Below are 14,136 nucleotides of genomic sequence, written 5' to 3' on the forward strand. Positions count from 1 at the left end.
AAAATGATGATAATTTATCTAGCAAGTCTCTAAGATATCCATTTGTGGGCAAAAGATAAAAGATGCTATTGCAGCGAGTTTTAGATGTGAAAACAGTCAACAATATGGCTCCTATTCAACAAGTGGCTCATGAGAAGAGCTCTTGTTGAGCCCTCTGTAGAGTTGATAGGCTGAAGTGAAGGAGATGTTTCGTGCAAATGGTTTCTATGGAGAATGTTCCGGATGGTTCGGTGTGACAAACCATCTGGCATGCTAAGCTGCAACCAAAAACAATGCCATGTCACAGGACTTCAGAAGAAACTGTTTGGAAAGCCCAGCGACGTTTACCACCACGATTTGCTGGCTGATAAAACACATGTCATATTATGACTTCCTGTAACATAAAATGATTTTCGACACTGGTGATGGGTTGGCTGGGCTTCAGATTGGTTGGCTTTTAGATACATTAGACGATGCCGTTTAGTGCCATAAAGTTTATGCAATCATTGCTAAAATGTCTAAATCAGTCCTGAACATGATTTATAACTTACCTGCTGTACAAAAACAAAAAATATGATTTATGACGAGCCATTTATTAAACATGAAAGAATGTGATCTGTGGTGGGATGACAAAGTGATCAACGTAGGGTCAAACAGCAGCAGGGAGATTCCTACTGAAGCTTAGTATGCTGAACATGGATGAGTTAAGGATGGCTGAGTCAAAGAGAAAAGAGACGGACAGAAATCACAAAGAGGACAAAAGCTGGATGCAACACATCGATGACCACAGAGCGTACGAAACAACATTCCCCCGTCTGTTTCTTAAAGTTTTCCCTGCAGGATCCAAGAGAAAGGTGGAACGCGCCCACGGTTTTGTGAAAGCGTCATAGAGGAGATGAGACATACAAACAAAAGAAAAGACAAAAGCAAGCTGGAGAAAACCTGGCGTGTCACACTTTTAAATACTGTCTGAAGTGTGTGTACGAGTTCAGAGTGTGAGCGTGTTTTGTGATATGGGTGCACAAACAGTATCTGGGTGTGTGTGTCTGTGTGTGACAACTTGAACAACCATCAAATGATTAGAAACCCGGAGAAAAGAACATGAACAGAAGGACAGTAAGGACTGGTCCGGCCATCAAGGTCAGAGGAAAAATAAAAAAGGAACGACAATAGCAACAACAACAGCAATATCAACAATAACATCAACAACGACATCACCATCAACGACAACAAAATCAAACTGAATAAAGGAAAAAAAAAAACAAAAAAAAAACAAAGAAAGAACAAAGAAAACCAGAAAAACCAAACTCTGGTTCAGAGTGTCTCTTCATCTTTGGTATAAAAATGGCCATCCATGGGCTGCATTTGATCCACAACTAGGAAAACTACAGAAATTGTCAACAATTTCTTCTATTGCTTTTGCGCTGATTGGTTTCAACCATAAGCTCCTACTGAATCTACTGTTTCTATTTTACTGCCAGAATTTTTTTCCACAAGGTTTTTTTTTTTATTGATTTTTTTTGTTTTTTTCTGCTCATTTTGTAGTTTTTTTTTCCTCTTTCTGTTTTTCTTTTCGCCGTGAGACAAGCAAAGCGGGCTAAAAACATCTTAAAGCTCATAAAAAAGGTAAAATGTGGCAGATAAAAAGCACTAATGTCATCGACAGCAACTTTGCCATGTAAAATAATAATGATAATAAAAAACAATTCAGCATTAGCAACAGACTGCATCCACAGTGCAGCATGTCTTCTTATGTTTTCTTTTTTTCTCCTCATTGTGAAAAATCTCTTCAACGCTTCACCCCCACCTCCCCACCTCCCTCCCCAACCCGAGTCTTTTTGTTTTTTAACCTCAAACAGACATTTTTGTTTACTTCTGACACTTAGTTACCTCTGACGATAATAATTATCAAAGTTTTCTTCTAATGAAGAAAAGAAAACGCTTTTCTCTATTAAATCTGTACAGCTTATGTGATAGATTCTTTTTTTTTTTCCTCTGTAGAGTAACTCGTTCAGCATCTTGTACCCTCCAAGTGGTCCAAGAGACTGTTTTCCCCCCACCCCCCCCACCCCGAACAGACGTCAGACTTCAACTCTGTAAAAAGTTTCTGGCGCCCTTGAAATTAAGGCCATGAAGATTCAAGAAAGAAAAAAAAAAACCACTTTGTTTTTGAATATATCTAGAAAACTAAGATTTAACACTAAAACATAAAAAAGACTGAAAGGAAACGGTAGCTTAATATCTGAGGAAGACAATCTCTGCGTATCTTAAACTTGACTCCCCTTTTTTCTAATTAGAAAATAAACTTCATCGCCTACCTGCACATTCAACCTTTTCTTTCCTTTTTTAAAATGTGATTTTCTGTATTTTTTAATTTTTTTTTGGTCTTTTATTTTTCTTAACTGGTTGGGAATTTCCTTTGAGAAACTTTTCAAGCTTCAGCCCAGCCCTTCAGGCAGGTTCCCAGACTAAACTATTTCACTTCTTTGCACTGTGCCCAGTAATTTCCCCACATCCCCTTTCCTCAGCACTCTTCGCCTCAGTCTTGACTTTTTTCTCTCTTTTTTTGTTTTTTTTTTCTCATAGGCCAGGTAGGAAATGAAAAAAAGTGTCTCTTTTTTTTGGTGCCTGGGCAATCTGGAAGCAATCTCTTTCTTTTCTCTTTTCCTCACATTCACAGTGCAGCCACCCTCTGTCTCAAGGCAACGCTGTCACAGGAACATTCGCTCAGGCCGTTGCTATCTGATGAAAGAGGAGAAAACAGGGCGGTTTGTAATGAAAGCACAATTTTACAAACACAGAAGAGCAATAGAGCTGACAGCTGACAGCGCATTAAAGAGTGAAAGCGCTGCCAAAATGACAGGAAAATGACAACAGCAGCCAGGAGTAATTTGAATCGTTTTATAATGGCACTATTTTTCATTTTAAGATCAGCGTTAAAACCCTGCGCTGCTCAACAAAAAAACATTTGTCACACAGACATTCCTGACAAGCTGATTACTTCGCTTATTCATAAAACATCGCCCAAATTGTGATGGAAGGAAAATTCCTTCAGTTTAACACATACTTCGCAGGAAAGAGGCTCATCCATTCATGTTGAAATAAAACTAGAAGTTTGCGAAAAACTTCTCTTGCAATCAGTTTTTAATCTTAGAAGATTATCTTATCTCCAGAATAAACAACATTTTAAACACTATTAAACAAAGATATGTAGTGTTAAAGTTTTGAAAAAAGTTTGAGATTTTATTTAAGTTTTATATTTCAATCAGAAAGCTATGCTTCTTACTTTCTGACTGAAGATTTAAAAAGCTTTATAAAAATTCAGACTCTTTAAATCATGTTCTAACAATCAGCTGACTTTTGCTTCTCCAAACTCACGGTCAGACTAACATAAATGATTTCAAAAGGTTGGAAAAGTCTGTAAAATCCCATTAAAGTCTTTTAATGTGGCTGATTTTATTCATTTTGCTGTGCGACAGAACTGTGGAGGTAGAGCTGGGGTTTGGAAAATTAAAAAAGAAATAAAAAACTAGGGATTGCAATGATTTGCAATAAGCAACAGAAAGTTTGGAGAAAACATTGCACCAAATTTCATAAAAAAAAGAACACCTCTCCAGCTATTAAAACCCGCAGTGGATCAATTGCACCTTGGGTCTGTGTGGCAGCCTGCGGTACAGAAAACATTTCACTCCTGGAGTGAATAATAGATTAAATTAAATAGCAGCAAATTCAGAAAACAAACCTACAGGCTGGTAAAAAGGTTAAGGTGTTACCTTGACCCTCACAGTTCCTCGACTTAAACATTACAGAAAATATGAGGCAACCCCAAATCCTCTCCTGTATAAAGGGAAGAATGAAGGAAAATTTAAAACCTTAGCAGGCTACAAAAAGCTTCTGCAAGCTGTGGTGAATGCCAAACAGGGTGTTGACATGTACTGACCACACAGGATGACGTCGTCTTTCACTTTGGGCCTTTTCGCTTTTAGTTCAGATAAAACTAAAAACTATAAATGATTCATTTGTTTTTCTTGCGCTTTGGAAATCAGGTCATATTTTACTTATTTAACTTTCAAAACAAACAGAAAATTTGACCGACGGAACTCAAAGTCTGCTGATGCCATTTATACATTACACAAAACGTAACGAAAATAAGCCGAAATGTGTAAAGAAATGGCTGAAAGAAATGTGACACATTCAAAGCCTGATCGGATCTGACCCCTTCCGTGTTGGACTTACTTGGACTGGTATGAGTAAGCAGGAACATGGTCGGCAGCACTGTCCACCTGGATCTGTTGCTGCTGGCCAGCCACCTCCTGTGATGAAGGAGCCACTGTCTGGGGCGAGGCGTCTGTCACCACTCCCTGGAGGGGACACATGAGAGGATGTGTGTCAGTTCACCAACAACAACACCGTGTGACTAGTTAACTTCTACTCCACAAAACTCTGCTTCAACATCTGCTGTCTCGGAGGAGGGCCCTCCTCTGCTTCTGCTTTTTACTTTATTTACATTTATTTCTGGCAGAATTTTACTCATTTTAAACATCGGATAAGGACAGAAGAAATAAATGAACAAACAAAACACAAAAAAGTTGAGGAGCATCAGCTTTCTGGGATTTGGATCCACAGACATATTTGTGCGTGGGAACGGTCTTTGGGGGAAAAACATCTTAATGCATGGCTGCGTGCACTGAATCCATCACAACAACCTCTTAGCCTTTTTATGTGTCTAGCATTACTGATTGCTCCCATTACTGAGTCATCTCAATCACCTTTAACAAGCTCTCAAGGATACGTCGTCCTGTCCATACATCAGGCCTGCAGACACAGGCTGATTCAGTGATGTACACCCCGCTGCCGACGTTGGCGCTGAGAGGACAATGGTCAGGATGAAAGAGGTAGACGGTGCCGTGGGCAACAATACAACTACATCTCTTTTCTCCATCCCACTCCCTCATAAGGAAGACTGCAACTTTCTGAGGAGGGGGATACCAAGAGGGGCACACAGGAGAGGAAGGAGCAACTAATGGGTCTGTCAGGGGGGACTGTCATCGTCTGAGGCTGGCGGGCTAACCAGAGCTCTGTGGCTGACGGATGCATGCGTTCCAGCTACCTACTGGCCCGAACAGGCTGTTGGGGGAGAGAGACAGCGCTGCCGGCACTGTGTCTCACTTCAGCTCCTGTCATCTGAAACACGACTGATAGTCCATCTGAATATGACCGCCAGACAGCTGGCCCGCTCTCCTCGCCGGCCTCCCTTCTATCCCGCCCGCCCGTTCTCCACGTTCATCATTTCTGGGGCTGGGCTGCCCGAACCTGCCAGGAGCTCAGACAGCCTCCGAGAAAGTGAGAGTCTAAACCGCACTTCAAATGTCTTTCCCAAAAACTATAAAACTTCTGACTCATCTCGCTTTGCTTGCAGTTTGAATCCTCGTTATTTGCCCGTGGTGCTGAGCTATTTTTTTTTTTTTTTTTGAGGAAATAAGAGCAATTTTCAGCTCGCTTTAAAAGCAATCTGTCAGTTTAATGACTGCTTTAGTCTATAGAGGTGGTGAGCAGGTCCTAATAGCATGAAGAGAGTGTTTGTGTAAGCAAGTTGATGGGCTCTTAGTAGGAATGATATCCTCACTCTGAGAAGCAGCGAGTTCTGATTCATGGTAGGTACCGTGTGCATGCATGCAGGTCTTACTTCGACAGGGACGGCTGTTGGAGGCACAGGAGTGTACTGGGGAATGTATGTCCCTTGCATAGGCGCCGCGGCAGCTGCAGCAGTCATGTACTGAAACATACACAAAAGACACACATCCAGTCAAACAAAATCCTTGCACATGAAAATTCTTGCGACACTCGTTGCAATTACAAATCCCAATCTCACATTAGACAAAAATACTTTTCAGACATCAAACACAGACTGTAATTCCCCGGAACGCTCATTCAGTGTAATTATTCCCAGAAGTACAAAAGAGGAGAACTTGCTATGCCTTGAGCATCCTTTAGAGGGCGCTAAAAGAGCATGTGAACACGTGCAGGAGAGCATCAGATAAGCGTTTGTGAGGGAGAGTCAGGAAAAGGAGGAGATGGCCTACTGTCCCACCAAGACATCACATGAAAGCAAATACACAGCTGAAAAGATTGAAAATATATAAATAAATAAATGTTGTCTAAAGTGAATGAACTGTGTGTGAAAGAGAGTGAGAGAGGAGGAGGATAAGAAAGCAGGAGGTCTGTTGCTTGTGGCCTATATTCCTTTAGTCATGCCTACCCGGGCTTTTAACCGGGCGCTGGCTCGCTCTGCGATGGGCATTTTACAGACGTGACACAGGTTTGGTTACATGACAGCCAGGGGGCTTTCACATGCAATATGGATGAGGACACGCACTTCATGCAAAGCTTTTTCTGCAACTCGCTGTGCACGCTTTGAGTGTAAGGTACTGAGCCTGATTTGCCATTGTGAGTGTGTGTGTGCTTATTTTAATTAACACATGCCTCTGCATAAAATAAGACTTATCACTACTTGTGTGTGCAACTGTGTATGTATAGGCTACATAAGGGTTCTCCTGTGCAGATGTGTGTGTGGGATGCATATATTGCATGCCTGTGCCTCTGACTGAGAGAAAAAGACAGACAAAGACAAAAGGGCTTGGAATGATAATGTTGCAGTACAGCGCCAGCGGATGTGATCCTAGATAAAAGCCAACAGGCTGCCTCCCCTCGCCTTCCTGCTGCCTTCCGGACTGAGGGAAAAGGAAAGTACAATCCCTTTCTTTGGTTTTATTTTTTTCCTTTGCCTCTCAGTCCGCCTGCCAGTGCTAAAAAGCGTGGTGGCAGTTTGCAGTAGGAGGTGGTAATGGAAGGGCTACGGCGGGGCTGCGAAGCCTTTTCTTGGCTATGGGCCCGGCGGTGCTGGTGAAGTGTCATTACCGGCAGCGTTGCTAATGGATCGGGTACGGCTCCACCGCTCACCGCTAATGAGAGCAGCTAAAGGCCATGGACATGGGTGATTAACTCCCCACCGTCGCTACACAGAGCCAGGAGGATGCCCTGGGATGGATGTTAGTGTGCGTTCGCATGCGAGTGTGATCGTGTGGGTCTTTGTATGTGAATTTAAGGTTATCACACCTCCAGGGCTGTCACACTCAGAACAGGGTGAGGCAGCATATCCAGACCTCCTGACACATTACCACATTACCTCTCCGTCTAATCCCTTCTTTCCTTCTCACCTTCCTGTCACTCTCTCTTTCTTACTCCTTCGCTTTCAACCGGCTATCTTCTAAAAGGGCCTATCAGATTGTTGAAGTGACCTTCTCCCTGGTGAATTGAAACCATGCATACAAATTTTCCCCGGGACTTAAGGTCTTCGCCTCTACTCCCCATTAACTTATTCAGCCAACTCACCTGTGAGGGCTGCATGAAAGCAAATGAAGGAAAGTAAGAGATAATTAGCCAATATCACAATCCCCCTGTCATGGGGAGAATGTCTGTTTGAAATGTTATATTTCTCTGCAGGACGGCAAACGGAATTTAAATTAGATTTAACAAGAAAATTTAATAAGATCAGATTTTTCCTCTCACCATGGCTATTAGTTAACCTATTTAATATGGCAGGTTGAGCAAAGCATATTTTTGCGATAGCATCAGTGGCAAGTCAAAGGGACACTGAGCCTGGCTATAGTGAATTGGGTTGCTATGGCGATAAAGATGGTTTTTTTTTTTGTCCAATTTCAACTCCTTTAATACTTTGTCCATAGTCAGGGGATGAGTTTGGGTAATATAAAACATCCCTAATTGGCCATAAATGGCGTTTCATCTCGCAGTCACACACAGCTGCACATATACATCCATGCTCATGCACACACACCTGCGCCTGAAGCAGATGGCGTGCGAGTATGTTTGATGAACGGGAGACCTGAATAACTCCTTAACGAGGCTGGTGTGAGTAGACTCCTTAAGTCTCTTCTCTGCCATCACTCTCCGTGACACACACCAATGACTACAGTATAAATTCAGACTGCAATGCAGCAATGCCAAGATGAAAATCCATAGCATAGACAAAAATACTCTGGTACCACAGCGGATTGAGCCTCTGCATCACACCGACTCATTAGACAATTTATGTTTGGTGGCTGCAACGAGGAACGGATGGTTTGGCTGCTGCATTTAGTTTTCAACATCAACGAGAATTTCTCCATAAATTGTTGTTCCGGCAGCTACGTGGCGTAGCACAGAGGCTCAGCTAAATATCCCAATAAATCCCCCGCCTTCCAGTTTGTCACCCTGTCTCTATATCCATCTTCTTGGTGATGACATGCTGTTCTGTTGTATCATCTGCAAGGTGAAGGATAACAGTTGGTCAAGGCAAGAGCATCCAGTTACTCGGTGTAGGTTATTAATGGCAGTGCGGTGTGGGGGGATGGGTTTGATGACAATTGATCCAAGCTGTGGGTGTTCAACACTACAGGAAATATTGCAGTGAATGACTTTTAGCACTCAGCTACTTCACCAGAAAAGCTCTTCATACCTTCATTGCTGGGCTTTTTAAGTGCTTATGCTGCAGTCTCTTTCTTTTTAGCATGCTTTCACTGTAGGCAACTCTGCTTCTTTAATATTGACTTAATCAATCACATGGACTTTATGTTACCTGAGTGACCTAAAATTACATTATGATTCGTATTTTGAAGATTATGTTTCTGAAAATGACAAAAAAGAGAAACCAAACAAAAAAAAAAAAAAACAAAGTCCAGTAACACGATGCTCAATGGGATGTATGCAAAGTTTGAGTGCCTTTTTTAAATGTTCATATTCTGGCCCTATGACTTTAGATTCTACCACTGACTGATCACCACAAGCCAACTGGGAGTTATGGGTTTGGATTGTTGGATGTTTGCAGGTTTCAGCCCACAAACTTTTTAAAGGAGTTTTAAATGTTTTATACCATTTCTTGAGCAAATCACTAGTTCATATATGGACCCACCAAGAAAAACACAAAGCAACTCAATGCATTGGAGAGCATTTAGACACAGTCAAGACAACTTGCTGAAGTTCAAACATAAGAATTAGGATGGGGAAGAAAGAAAATTAAGGTGACTTGAACTCAACATGGTTGTCATCTGTAAGATTTAAAGAGAATTGTCCAATAAAGAGACAATACCCAGCGAGGAGCAGTTGTCTGCCTTGTTGTCAGAGGGAAAAAGGGCAAACTGGTTGAAAATCACAGAAAGGCAACCAAAAGCTACACCACACAGAATCCGGACACTGTCTCTGAATGCACAACTTGCTGAAGCTTAAAGCAGATGGGCTACATCAGCAGAATACCACACAAACTTTCCCTCCTGTTAGATAAAAATGTTCAGCCAAAGTTATTTTACACTGGGCATCAAACCAAGCTATCGAAGGTTTCACTCTCTGCAGGTAAGATGTATTTTAAGGATTTAAAAGGCAATAAATGAGTCTATCCTCCCATGGTAATTGCCTTAAAGGCCTTGCAAGAGGCAAACTGCTCTGGCGTACTGGGAATCACCCTAGTGTCAATATGTCTTACTGTTTGAACGTGAAGAATGAGGACAAAGTGCATCCTCAATCAGCTTTCTGTGCAGGTGAAGGTTAAATATAGTAATTCACATTTAAGGAAATGTAGAATAACATACTGTCCTTACAGTTCCCACAGAAGTCTCAGATAATAGAAGCAAGTGCTTCTTACAAATCTGTCTAGAAGGGACACAGAATCTGTCAATCATCACTGTCACCATGACAACAAAGACTTGGGTTCTACATGTCATGACAGGAATAGGATGGAGAGCACAGAGGGAAGGTCACCTCTTGTCATGTCAAACATCATGTTGCTCACACACAAACGCAGACACTGGGAGGTTTGCAAACACACACACATCACACACACACACACACAAACAAACAAATGTGGAAGTAACAAAGAAAGCATCTGGACTTCCATGCATGCACAGCACCTAACAAGTGCACGCTGTGTGACAGGCAGACTCCTGTAAAACTGTGAGAGCGTGGAGATGGTAAATAAATCAGTAACTGAGCAATATGCACCAAACATGCTAAGATAAATCAGCGAGGATCAGGGATGGCATGTTTATGTGCACCATCCATAAACATGAAGCCTGAGGTTCTTCAGCCTTCTGTAATTCCAGCCAAACAGACTCCAAGCTCAACTGGATGACATGAAAACAGAGCATTTTCTGGAGAAGCAGCTAAATTCCAAGGCAGTGACCATCTGCCGGCAACGGTCCATTCTTTTTCGCCACTTCTTTTTAAGGCCTAACCCTCCGCGCCGATCCGCACTGCAAAACAACACGACATTCTCGGAAAGCTACGGTCACCACACCAGTGTCACAGCTTTGGGCGGACAGGGAACATTTGGTTCTTTTTTGGGAGAAGAGAAGGAAGCCACAGCCATACATGACCAGCCGCAGCGAGCCCTGGAACAGCCAAGAGTATTCTGAGGTATGGCTTCTCCTTCAGCAGCCAGAGGCTGTCGGGGTAAGCTGACTATGGAGACGCGGCTCACTGCAGGTGCTCCTTTGTGGCCATGCTCGAGTCATGTGACCAGCTGAGGAAATCAAAACAACTTCACCGCATGCGTGTACACTTGAGGAATGTGCATGGGGAGTATGTGGTGTCAAGTCCAGTTTACTACACGGATAGTTACAGATCCTGGTTTCTAATGGGCTTTTCCAGTCAAGCTGAATGAAAGAGCTTTCACATGTTGCGTAAGAGTCAACTTTTACAGGAAACGTGTCTCAACTCCCATTGATGATAAAGTGCGGCATGGTGTGTGAAGTAGTCCAGCCATAGAGAAATTATGCTACGCGACACAGTGCCTCATGAAAACTAGGCAAAGAGAGGGGAGAGCCGAAAAGTCGGAGGGGGGGGGAGCTGAATTGGAAAAAATGGAGAGAAAGTAGCATAACCCACTCTCCCCTTCAATGCAGTCCATCAAACATCAGAAGCCATCATCATAGATTAGCCTGTCTCTAATCCTGGCTGTTAGCACAGCTGGGGCAGATTAAGGATAGGGGCATTCCTGACAGAGCCAACATGGCGTCACAGTCGCTGACAGCTCACCTGGAAACACATGGCTAACTGTACAATACAGCACTGTTTCAATCATGCACACACAAACACGCACAGAGAGATCAAACATCGTGCTGGAGCAAAGCTGTCTGCTTGACTGCCCTTGGGCAGCGGAGTTAGGGCAGGAAGTCAAGCTTCAGAACTGTGTGACACCTCTAAGTCGACTTGATCCTGAAACGGGGGTGGGGGTGGGGGTGGCTCATGGTTTAGGGGCAGCGACTGTACAGCCGGTGAGTGCATGGAGTCAGGAATACTGATGTTGCGATAGATTTGATGTGTGATTTAGAGAGTGAGGGTGAGGAAGTGTGTGAGAAAGAAACAGAAATTAGTGGGTGAAAGTGAAGAAGGTGGAGAACAGAGCAGTCTGTCACACTGTTAAGCTGCACAGGAAATCTGTTTAATGTGGAAGATCAGGGAGGAAATACGCTCTCTCACTATTTGCCGGTGAATGCATGCAGTTTCAAACAGATGATACGGCAGCTCATGGCTGAGCACATGTGGCGACAGTCTGAGCGCTTTGGCTCTCTGGAAAGGAAACGTAAAATCCATTTCTTACTCAGCGTGGACTAATGTTTCTCGACTAAACCAGCGATGTTCCCAAAGATAAAACCTCCAACATGGCCGTAGTGAACAGAAACCAACAGTGCAATGCCCAGAAGAATCTTTTTCTGCAAACATTTAATTCTGTAGGTTTTCACTTTGAGTAGTTTGAAGTAGTTGGAATATTTTCAGATATTTTGTTTTATTTCTGCAGTGAGAATGTTAGATTGAAAACCAGAAAACACCTGGCCTGAAGTATATGTCGTGTCTTTGATGCATGTATGGAAGTGGTTTTATTGTTGGACACTGATGATACAATAAATGTTATCCTACACATCATGTGTGTGAGAGCAATTTCCCCCCTTATTGTTTTTTTTCTATTTTTTATTGCAACAGATTTAGAAATGACCTGTAGATTTTTTTCTTATCAGGGATGCAAGTTTCTTAACAACTCGTACATAATATATCAAATGTTGCTCAAGGCGATGTATGGTGCCAGAGGGGAAGCTGAGATGGCAGGTATGCACACATCCATACAATAACTTTTTGTTTTGTGAAGGGGGCAAGTTTAAGCTTGATTTAAACTAGGTTTTATGAGGACAGGGTATCTTTGTGTAGTGAAATAAGAGTAACAGACTAGATAAGCTGTCATTTGCATGCAGAAACCTTTGTTCAGGAACTAGGGTCTTTTGTGGGGTTCTTCCCTCAATCCCCGTTCATTTCCATAGCAGGAAACAAGGGATAAAAAGATTTCCAAGAAAGAAATGTTACCCCTAAAATGCCCCCAGTAAGGAAATAGTACGTTACTTCTTATATTAACCAGGACTTCAGGATAGGAGTTGAAGTTCTGACAGATCTAAGTGGTTGAACATTTTTTCTGCCTTTTTGTTTCAGTTGTCTCACTTAACTCTAATCTGTACTGCATGAATAGTTGTTTCTGTATGGAAAGACAGCATTTAAACTCAGCCAGCTGTGCTGGCTACAAACAGTTGGGGATGTGCACACCAAGCTATGGCGGTGAACTTGAGAATTAATGAGAAGGGAGACTGCCAATCGCAACAAGACAGCAATAAATTAAACCTGTAAAATGTTCACTTGATCTAGGAAAGACAGGATTTAGTTTGTCTAATCTGTTCTGTACTTTTGGTCCAAATGCACCTGACTTCAGACAACAAAAATCTGTTTATATTCTAAATCATCGTTGTTAGTTGATTTACATTTAATTGAAAGTATCGAGCATTAGCTTTCCCTGGCTGGAGGCTAACACAGCCGTGCTGGTGAACCACTGCTTCGGACAGGATTTGTCCTTCTATTTGTTTAAAATTTGAAACCACGCAAAAAAAACAAAAAAACAAAAACAGATAAAGCTCAAATCCTACTGCTGTGGTTACATAGTGATAACTGAAGTCCACCTTGAGAATCAGAGTGTAGAAACGCTTCTCTTTTTTTGTCAGCTTAGAAGTCCTTTTGGGATGACTGCGGCATGATGTGGGCCTGTGAGAGAGCGTGTGTGTCTGTGTGATTCATTGTGGCACAATGAAGAGTACTCACACTTCCTGTAGTGCCCAGGGACAGATGGTTCATCTGCTGAGTGAGAGGGCCCATCATGCTGGCAGGCTGCATGGACATAGTGTGGTCCATGGCTGGCGTGATCACTGCACCCTGGAGGAAGAGCATGAAAGATAAGGACAAGATAAGAGGAAGGCAACAGAGGAAATGATGGAGACGGCAAACATTCCTCTATAACATCAAACGTCGCTTCGTCTGATCCCTCTTGGAGCCACAATTTCTATCCAATGACGAGTAACTTCCACAAAGTAGTAGCTAGTTACCATGCCGTCCTTGCACAGATCATTTAAATATAAGGCACAAAAAAAGAAGTGAAACAACTTTCAGGATGTGACTCTGGTGGCGCTGAGAGAAAGAAGACAGTAAGTAGGACAGAAAGAAGGACGATGAATGATGAATTATTGTGACTTTTTTTAAACAAAAAGAGGGAAATGAGGTTCTGACAAAGAGAAGAGCCAGAAAAGAAATAAAGGAAAAGTATCAACAGAGCAGAAGCACATTTTTGAGATCAATACACACTACTGTCTTCCTGCAGCTGATGTATCAACACTGTGGGTGTGTCTGCTTCACTAGTTGCAGGAAAAGGAAGCTTTCTCCGTGTCCCTCTTCACTGTCTCACTCTTGAGCCGCTGCTCTTGGTAAATGCACAGCATGTTTTCCCTAACGGGTGGATGAGAGCGCTAGAAGCTTCTTTTTCACGCTGCGGTGAAACATGAGGGAAAGTGACGAAACCATTGTTGCTCTTTTATCTCCTGTCATGATAGCTCCATTTCCCCAGCATTGAAGCCTTGGGAGGAACACATTTAAAACCACTCCTTGTCCTCTGTTCGGCTCGCCTCTCTTCTCGCTTTGTGTATGTGCCTGTACTGTAAGTGTGTGTTTCTGTAAACCAGAAACACACAGTGTGTAACTTGACTGACAGCGTCTGTCTTTCTGTGTGCGTGAAAGAGAGTG

General features: G+C 42.6%; 1 protein-coding gene across 4 annotated transcripts in view; it reads right to left on the reverse strand.

Annotated features, from left to right (window-relative positions):
• Nucleotides 1-2,112: 2,112 nt before the first annotated feature.
• The window catches only part of LOC306770124 (RNA-binding motif, single-stranded-interacting protein 3), a gene marked incomplete at its 3' end in the record, with an annotated part of 215,398 nt that continues 203,374 nt past the window's right edge, over nt 2,113-14,136 (reverse strand). The window contains exons 11-14 of one of the 4 annotated variants that reach the window (XM_079258937.1): nt 13,165-13,275; nt 5,666-5,755; nt 4,216-4,340; nt 2,113-2,717 (exon numbers count right to left, since the gene is read on the reverse strand). In XM_079258937.1, the coding sequence (XP_079115063.1) occupies nt 2,654-2,717; nt 4,216-4,340; nt 5,666-5,755; nt 13,165-13,275 (390 nt within the window). Of the gene's footprint in view, nt 2,722-4,211; nt 4,341-5,665; nt 5,756-13,164; nt 13,276-14,136 lie in introns of those variants that run through there. The other 3 variants (XM_079258934.1, XM_079258936.1, XM_079258935.1) reach the window with 3 other exon arrangements.

This window comes from Telmatherina bonti, assembly GCF_933228915.1.
Source record: "Telmatherina bonti genome assembly, chromosome: 19".
NCBI lineage: Eukaryota > Metazoa > Chordata > Actinopteri > Atheriniformes > Telmatherinidae > Telmatherina > Telmatherina bonti.